This window comes from Mus pahari, chromosome 9, assembly GCF_900095145.1.
Source record: "Mus pahari chromosome 9, PAHARI_EIJ_v1.1, whole genome shotgun sequence".
NCBI classification, from domain to species: domain Eukaryota; kingdom Metazoa; phylum Chordata; class Mammalia; order Rodentia; family Muridae; genus Mus; species Mus pahari.
This window is the reverse complement of record NC_034598.1, coordinates 5,801,944-5,811,445: the sequence shown is the minus strand read 5'-3', so window position 1 is coordinate 5,811,445 and position 9,502 is coordinate 5,801,944. Positions and strand designations below refer to the sequence as shown.

At 46.9% G+C, this 9,502-nt stretch overlaps 1 protein-coding gene across 3 annotated transcripts in view; it reads right to left on the bottom strand.

Annotated features, from left to right (window-relative positions):
• Nucleotides 1-4,512: 4,512 nt before the first annotated feature.
• Fyn (FYN proto-oncogene, Src family tyrosine kinase) overlaps nt 4,513-9,502 on the bottom strand; it is a 195,916-nt gene continuing 190,926 nt past the window's right edge. For all 3 annotated transcript variants that reach the window (XM_021204789.2, XM_029542456.1, XM_029542455.1), the window contains one exon: nt 4,513-6,173. In XM_021204789.2, the coding sequence (XP_021060448.1) occupies nt 5,965-6,173 (209 nt within the window). In that variant the 3' untranslated portion in view covers nt 4,513-5,964. The remainder of the gene's footprint in view (nt 6,174-9,502) is intronic.

Here is a 9,502-nt window from a genome sequence, read left to right as displayed (position 1 = left end):
CCAGCAGGGACCCTGGGAATCAAGCCCCTGTCTGGACCATTATCCTTGGGACTGGAGAGATGACTTTCTGGGTAAAGAAGTGCGTGCTTTGCCTTCGTGAGGAACTGAATTCGGGTCTCTAGTGCCCATGTAAATTTGGAGGCAGAGGCATATGTCTGTAATCCCAACATTCTTTGCACAAGGCAGGAGGCAGAGACAGGTGCACAGTGACACTGCATCTCTGACAGGCTGGCAGGTAAGGAAGGTTCCACATGCACTCGCTACACCTCCCCCACCCACACATCGAAGCACCTTACCCCTGTCCTTGAATGCGCCCATTTAGCACGCCTCCATCTAGGACAGATGGGGGGGGGGTGATGCATGTAACTTTGTTGTTTTCTTTGTTCAGATTCATTTACTGACCAGCTTCTGTGTCAATGCACGAGAATCAGGCGTCACCTTGAAAGCAAGAAGTGCTGTCCCTGTTCCGGGATGCCTAACCCACGCCATGCTGTGCGGCCTGCCCTGCAGACCCCATGCAGCGTGGGTGCCTCCCTTCCACTCAGCCCTGGGCTTCCCATCTACAGACAGCTCTGGCTCTTTGTCGTCACTGGGGTGTGAATATTAACATATGCCTTTGAGTTTCTGGTACACGTGGTCCAGCTCGTAGTGAATGTCCATCAGAAGTTTAAAGCAAGGAATAGTAACTCGTTCTCATGCGTACCTCCCGTCATGTCTGCCTTCCTCCCACTGCTCCAGTGAGTGATGAGCAGGTGCCTCTCTTCCCAGCCCAGTCATCCTCTCCTTCAAGGCTTCCACCCCTCCTTCGCCTACTTGCAGCAGGCTGGCCGGGAAGGCTGATCTGATCACTCCTTCCAGAGGCTTCAGTTGCTTTATATTTTCATTTCTGTCATAAAGCTCTCCCTTAACTTTCCTCCCACTCCACCATGAGGCTCTTTCTTGTTTGAGTGGGGAAGTCAGGAAAGCCTCATGCGTAGGGGGCAACGATAATTTTTTTCATGTTTAGTCTCCACGCCACAGTAAGTTACCACTTCATACAGAGCTTCTCATGTAAGCCAGAAGTACCTCGGTCAGGAGAGCTGCAGTAAGGGTATTGCAAGCCACAGGCTGTGGACACTGCACATCTGGAGGGCATGGGGATACATTTTTTATGAACACAAAGATGGCTATCTTAGGAACTGGAATATCCAGTTGTCATAAAATTATCAAATTCAAATGGGACCTCACTTGCTTGCATTGTGGACTATACCTCACTTGTTTGTTTACTCTGGGCGGTTACGCTGGGCAGTCAGCTTGCATGGTCCAAGAATTCTGACTTTCTACCTAGGGTGTTGTGCTGAGACCCGGGGAAAGGAGTGGGGTCACTGGATGTGCCCGGTTCAGGCTGGAGAGAAAGCTTTCACAGTTATCTTGAAGACTGGTGGCTGCACGTTGTAGCAGCCCGGGCTGGTGCTGAGAAAGCATGCCGCAGCTCCCCCACACCCAGCAGGCTCTGAGATAAGCGTGTTATCTGAAGGCGAATCATCACCCCACTGGGTGGTAGGCACCATCCATCTAACCATCCACTCATGCATCAGCCCCACATCTGCCAGAAGCTCATCTCTGTTCAAGGTGAGAGAGAGGAGAATACTGGGCAGTTTCTGGTCTCCAGGTGTGCTCAGTCGGCCACAGAAAACCCACTGAAAGAAGAGAAGTGTTACTGGACACACGGGTGGTTTGAAGCACACGATGACATGAGCTCTGAGGACTCCAGAGAGGAACACATTGTTCTGGCTGCTGGGTGGGCCATCATTTTGTCTAGCACTGCATTCTTACAGGGTGCTTCCTACAAAATCACAAACCACTTTATATTCCAATATCTAGAGTTTGAGAGGGGTGGGGTGGGGTGAGAGAGAGAGAGAGAGAGAGAGAGAGAGAGAGAGAGTCAGAGACAGAGATAGACAGAGACAGACAGTCAGAGAGACAGAGACAGAGAGACAAAGACAGAGAGAGGCAGAGTCAGAGACATGCAAAGCACGTGGTTTACCACTTAGCTATTTGCTCCTGTTTTTTATTTTAAAATAAAGATATATACAGAGGTCCCCATGTCCTCCCCATGGGATTCTATATATTTTATACATCAGGAAAAATGAGGAATAGTTTGGATGTTTGTCATAAAACTTCTTGAAATATTGATATAAACAATAGTTGTGAAGGGTCATTTGATATTTAAAAAATAAAGGCATTTTTATTATATTCTGTAGAGTTGGAATCTACATTTGAGAATTAAAAAAAAAAAAATTAAATGTAGATAATGATGCCGCTGGCTGCTTTTCCCCCTTTTTCAGGATCAAAGCTAATCTCCTTCCTTTCTTCCGTCTCATCTCCCCTCCAGAAAGTATATTTCTGACATTAGCCTAACGGAAGGAAGGTCAGTGTAACACACAGTGGCAAGAAAGCCAACAAAAGCCATCTGAATGTATTACAATATCTTTCAGAACAAACTGACCAAATACCATTTTACTCAAATACACCATTAGGAAACGCCCACCCTGTGTGCTGTCTTGTTCTGCATCAGGGCCAACAACAGACATGTCGTCTTCTCTGCATCAGGGCTATGGTGCTTTTCTCTTGGGCACACTGCTGAGATCTTACCTTCCCATGAAAGCACCGTCCCAATTAATACGGCAGGCACTCTTACAGCCCGTGAGAAATCCTAGATAAAGATGTCAGAGCTCTGTGGTACTAGAGAACCCTCTGCTACCAAGACTTAGCCACAGGATCCCTGTCGGTCTCCGGGTGAGTAAACGCAGCCAGGGGCCTGGAGATCCTGGGTCACATGGCAGGGCTTTCCCCATGGAAACACCTGGTCACTAGGGCAGGGCCCTGAAAGTCCACTGAGTCATTGCTGACATGTGGAACCCCGCATCTGCTGGGGTCCTATCAGGTCTCTCGACGCAGCAGCCTGAGTGTGCGGTGCAATGACAGTGGAGTTAGTCAACGTTTATTCCTGTGCTGTGAAAATGGCCTTCTCTGGTGTGCTTCATATGTGAGAAAAGGTATCCAGTGCAAACTAGGCAACCCCAGTTGGCTCTCAGAGAGTAAGTACTTAGTCCTCATTCTGGGTTACTAAAGGAAAGCAACAGGGACTGGAGAGATGGCTCAGTGCTCAAGAACACTAGCTGCTCTTCCAGAGGACCCAGGTTCAGTTCCCATCATGACAGCTCACAACTGTCTGTAACTCCAGTTCCAGGGGATCTGATGCCCTTACACCAATACACATAAAACAGTTATTATTATTTTTTAAAAAGAGAAACAACAAAGAAAACCTCCCCAAACATTTTCACCTCCTTCACAGTCAATGCTATTTTTCCTTTGTCATAAGAGAACTTTCTGGTGAGCAACTTCAGTTTCCTGATCCCAGTGTCTATCACTTGCGAAGCAGATACTTCCAGACGGGAACTGAGCCTCCCTAGAAAGCACATTGGACTCTTGGAAGAACCTGGACACTTCTTTGGTTTCTTCCTGACTGTAGTTCTTCTATTCCAGAGTGCTCCAGGACTCTGACCTCGTAAGCGTGCCCTCTCACTGACGCATGTCCTTAGCTTTCTTTTATATACAAGAACCCACAGAGAACTCACTTGATGAAATTTAAAAAGCTGTATGAAATTAAAAGTGCATTTTTTCCCCTCAAAGACTTTCTATGAGTCAAAACAAAAACCCTCCAGGGAATATTTTCAAATTGTCTAATGCGAAGTGAGGACTGACAATAAAATTAACAAAAATCTAAAACCTGCTAATAATTAGTCCTGTGTGATAAAAACTGTACCTAGTAAGTCTTCCAAACTCTATCACTGGTATTCATATCCAAAATGGTAACAATTTTGATTTAAAAAATGTTTCATCTTCCTCCCCAAAACGCTATCATCTTTTCTAAAGGTAATTATTATTTCAGCAACAATGAAAGCTTTTCCTCCTTATATGGCTCCGTGTGACACAGTGGACTTGGCGTCTCGAGAAGGCAGGGCTGCCAGAGGCATCTTGTCTGTCTGTGCCTCTCCTCCAGACACACTGGCCTGCAGGGGAGGTCCGGAGTTCTGCAGGGAACCATGCTAGATCCAGGCCTGGATGGCTACCCAGTGCCCCTCTGCCCTCTCCCCCATACCACACGGTCACATCTTGAGCAACTTCATTTTAGAAGTAGGATACTTGGAAATCTATTTATGACTTGAGACCAAGAAAGACTACTGTCTCCTATACAATAGAACACAGTGACTCCCAGCGAGAGACGGTGCTGGATACACTATGGCGTTCAAGTATGTCCGGTTTAGCTTTAGCGTCTGAGTTAGTCACATAATCGCTTTGCCTTTTGGTGGGGAGGGTCTCCAGGTGTCCCGCATGTTTCTGTCATTTGGAAATCACTGCACAGTGGCCCGATTCACCACGTGCTTCCTCACCATCTGGTACGAGCCAGGTATGTCACAGAGCGCCTAGGGTACCTTCTGTGGCGTACACAAATAAACAAAATTTTTTTCAAATGTAAAATGCTCTCTTTTTAATTACTAAATTAGGAAAGTTAAACAATTTAAAAATGTAAACTCACAAATAAATCATTAACAAAAAAAAGGAATTAAGACTTCAGAATTGCTAGTCAGTATTAAAAAACTCAATAGAAATAGGAATTGATTTGTTGTTAAACATACGTAATTCGAGGTTGGTACAAATAGCAACTAAAACTGTAATACTTTTTTTTGTGCACCCCCATGAAATGTAAAGTAGTGCATAGTTATTCACTGGAGTACTCCTAACGCGGAGACTCATTCATTAGCAGTACAGGACAATAAAACACTTATTTTACAATGGGACGTGTACAACCCCCCACCCTTGCCTTCCCCGTAATTTTTAGTTGCATGAGAAAGTTTAGTAGGTTGCCATGACTACAGTGCTATGGGTTTAGACCATTTAAACGTGGTTACAAGATTTATTAAATAAAAGGAAAACACGTGAACCCTTCGGCATTCATATTTATACAGCAAGTTTGTGTGGTCTCCGTCTTGCAGCCCTTTTGTGGTAGAACTGGTGGCTGCTTTTTGCTTAAACATGCTCACTCCTAAGTTTCAAGAACGAATCACAGTTCGCTGGAGCAAAAACTGGCACTAAAACTTGTGACTAGGCCCTGGGACCGGAAAAATGTCACATGAACAATCTACAGGTATGATTAGGAACCAAAAAAGTGCAATCCAAATGGAGGGGGACATCATGCTTCGTAGAAGTCAAAAAAGGAGGCCACCGGCTCGCAGGATGATAGCAGTGCCTCGCTGGCAGGGTTCTGTAGTCATCCTCACTCTGGTTCTGTAGCTACGTGGCCTACGCTGGCCAGTCTCCATGGTAGCACCCACATGGTGTATGTACAGGAACATATGTTAACATATATATCATAGGTATAAAAAAGGAAAAAAAAAAACCCAAACACCTGTCCTGATCGTTTTTTGTTAAAACATGAAAAAAAATTTTATTGTTTTAGACAAAGAGGCCACTTTTGGAAAATAATACTTTTTTTTTTTTAGTTGAATCAGGTGAAGACAGAGTTAAAATCACATAGGATTTGCTTTTTCTTTTTTAAAAAAGGAAAGCACTGGGATTGTTGGCACAGGAGCAGCTATTTACACGGAACAGAGGTTTGGCCTCTGACATAACATCGATACAATGCATTTCCGAGTCTGAGAAATAACGCGTTTCTGTCTCGGAGGGTTCACAGAGGAGGACTGGATGGGGGACAAGTGCGCTTCTGTCTCGGAGGGCTCACAGAGGAGGATCGGACGGGGACAAGTGTCATTAATGAGGGCCGTGGAAGTGCAGCTTCAGAGTCACATGCAATCTGATCCTGGACGGTTCTCGCTGCTCTGGGGCAGCTGGCTACAGAACTGGAAGCTAATGGGGAGGGGTAGGGAGGCCTCCGGGACGAGGCGTCTGAAGCGCAGGCTCTCACAGGTTTTCACCGGGCTGATACTGGGGCTCTGTGGCCGTAAAGTAGTCCTCCAGGAAGCCCTGCAAGTACTCGAAGGTGGGCCGCTCTTCTGGATCCTTTTTCCAGCAGTGGATCATGAGCTCGTGTAGGGAGATGGGGCAGTCCTGTGGGCAGGGCATCCTGTAGCCTCTCTCCACCTGCTCCAGCACCTCCCGGTTGTTCATGCCTGCGAAGACAGGGGGCAGTGAGAATGGGCACGTGGTTAAGGTTAAAGCTAAGGAGGCTGTCCTCCCTCTCAGGAGGGGAACCATGCCTGTAATAGGCTAACACAGCACGAAGGAGTGGAACAAAGGGAGAACTCAGAGACGCCAACGCCCAGTGACTCTCAAAGCACTGCACGTGAAAGGCAGCAGACACAAAAGGCGCGCACTGTACGATTTCACCCAGGTGAGACCCTCGGAAGACCAAAGACTGCATGATAGAAAGCAGAGCAGAGGTTGCTGCGCACGGGTGGGGGCCACAGGTCAAAGGTCAGAGGGAGCCGAGAGGTGACAGAAGCCATGGTTGAATGCCCATGTTTTTCCTGTGAAGGGCCAACAGCAAATATTTTGTCTGTGTGGGCTACATGCAAGCTCTGTCTTATTTCTGTCAGTGAAACAGTTTAAAACAAAGCCAGGTTGGGAGCCATGCTCTGCCATGAGAAATAACTAGGCTGCAGTCCATGACCCCAGTGTAGTTAGTCCATGTGAACGATCAAATTTCACTAGTCAAAACTCACGGGAGTACACTTTTAAATTAATATTTGTTATGTTTAAATTATACTCAGCAGAAAAGGTAAAACACAGGTCTAGGGGAAAGTGGCTTAATGTTGCTAGAATGTTTGCTTTTGCAAAGTACCTAGGTTCAATTCCCAGCATGTACACATACTAGGTGGCCTGTCATTCCAGTTCCAGAGGAGCTGACACCTCTGGACTCAGAAGACACATGTACATACGTGCATATATCCTTACTCAATTAACAAGAAACACAATTAAAAAGAAATCTTCGGGAGATGGAAAGATGACTCGGTGGTTAAGAGCACTGGCAGCTCTTCCAAAGGACCCAGGTTCAAATCCCAGCACCCACATGGCAGTTAGTTCACAACTGTCTGTAATTCCAGTTCTAGGGGGTCTGACACCCCCACAGAGACATACATGGAGGCAGAACACCAATGTAAGTTTAAAGAAATTAAAAAAGAAATGTTTGTATGACTACAGCACCCAAAAACCCCGTAGAATGAGAGCAACAGGTCTTTTACATGCAGAGCTACAGGATTCATGTGTGAATGTCACAGTTTTCCTCAGGCTTGGGCACAGCGTCTGAGATTTGCCTTCATGCCAGCAGGGCTTGGCACCATCTGGCCTGGTGACCCCCACAGTGCTCTGAGGTTTGGGAACTGTGACAGGGAGGCAGGGTGTCTCTGGGGCTTTTGCTGATGGATGACAGCATCCGGCCATCTATCATCTGAGACCTGCCCCTCTGCAGGAGCTGCCTAATGCTGGCATTCTCAGGCTGGACAGCAGAAGACATCATGGGAGGCTGAGCCAGGCCTCCCTCAGTGTGCTTGCTCCCTTCTCAGCTGCTTCCAGGGGCTCTCTCTCTTGCCCTCCCTCCCTCCCTCCCTCCCTCCCTCCCTCCCTCTGCCAAGACCTTGTGAGCCTGACACCTAAAATCCTCCCTACCTCCTGACGTCAGTTTACAGCAGCAAGAATCTGCTGTAATCTACAGCACGAGACTCAGGGTTGTCACAAGTAAGGAACCCACATAATACTCAACACAGCCTTCTTTAATTCTGGGGGAGGTGACTATTGGGTCAGAACCTGTCACTTGGCCAGAGGTCACATCCCTGTATCCCTCTGGAGGGAGCATCCAGGCTTCTGGGTTGCTCTCATCTCTGAAGCTGGATCTATCCTAGCCAGGTCTTCCTGGGTGACAACCATTTCACTCATCTGTTTATCTAAGCCCTTGGAGGATGCTTTTTTATTCTCTGGCCATCTAATTTCTGGTGGTGACAAAATTTAGCATTCCTTTGGCTGTGTTTAAGTAGACCTTTAATATGACCAAGTAACTTCACTCTCGTCAGGCTAGCCCCTTGCCATGGGAGAACTCTGAGTCCAGTGTGGGAGTACCTTTTTCTGTTGGGTGTTCCCTGCAGCCTCCTCCAGATACTGAGGAGCCAGGATCTAAGGTAGAGAGCTGAAGGCAAGGGAAGGTACGCGGATTGCAGCTCTTTTCTGAAGTGCTCCAGACAGAAAGGGACAGATGGAGGCCAGCACTTCCTTAGGAAGAGTTCCAAACCCCAATAAGCTCAGGAAATCGGAAAGCTTTTGTAAGTCACTTGGCAGAATAACAGACCTGAACCTGTGGAGGTTTGGTCTTGTTGTCTATTGTAATGCTAAGTAAGTGTTTGTGTGTGTGTAGGGGAGGCAAGACCTGGAGTTTTCATGTAGACCTGTGGCCCTGCCCCCAAGTTATTTTTGATTGGTAAATAAAGATGCCAACAACCAATAGCTGGACAGAAGAGACATAGGTGGGGTTCAGGTTTCCTGGGCTTGGGGTGGGGGACAAGGGGGAACGAGGAGGAGGAGAAGGAGGAGGAGGAAGAAGTGCCATAGGTTAGGAGGCCTGAAACTGGCCCTGAGGGCTGGCCAACTGGAGTTAAGAGCAGCTCAGATGAAACAGCACTAACTCAGGGTTATCGATAGGAAAGTAGATTCTAATAGCATAGATGGTAGGTATCTGCCCAGCTCTAGTGCTGATTGAGGCTTACTCTAAATATAGAGGTTGTGTGTATCTTTTACCTGGTAACTAAATGGTCAAAAGTGGCTTTTCTACAAACATGAACCAGCCACAAACCCTCTGTGTTGTGAAGCCCTGATGGCACTTCCTTCCTATGCTCCATCCCTGACTCTCCTTCTGTGTTAAGTAACACATCAACGCACTGACTTTAAAACAATATCTGAATCCAGTGTGGATTTGCTCCCATTGGGGGGGGGGTGGGGTTAGCTGAGAAGCTGGGGCCCAAAACAGCCACCTCTCTATTCCAGGAAGCCTATAGGGCCAAGACAAGAACACAGCCACACATAGGGACTGATATTCTCTCAAGCAATTCCTTGCTGCACAATTAAGTAGATAAACTTCTTAGTTTCATGGTGCTTCTGGAATTACACAGCTTGAGTCTGTAGGAATCTCCCTTGTTCTGGCTCCTGCCAGGAGGAGCCCCTGGAGGATAGACCCACAGAGGCCTGGAGCTCAGAGGTATGACAGCAGACTCCCTAGAAGCTGGCTTCTAGGGAGAAACTACAACCTCTCCCCAAATATATCTCAAGGCTTTAGCCTGGCCCTCAGTGCCCAGAACGGCCCCGCAGAATTCAATTAACTACTTTCCCAGCATTCCATGAATCTTTTGTCAGCAAATGGTTTATTTCATTAAAAATCCCAATTCCTCATAATGGAAATATTTCTTTTCTTTAAACGTTTAATTCAGTCTCTGCCAATGGAAAGTTTAACTGGCCA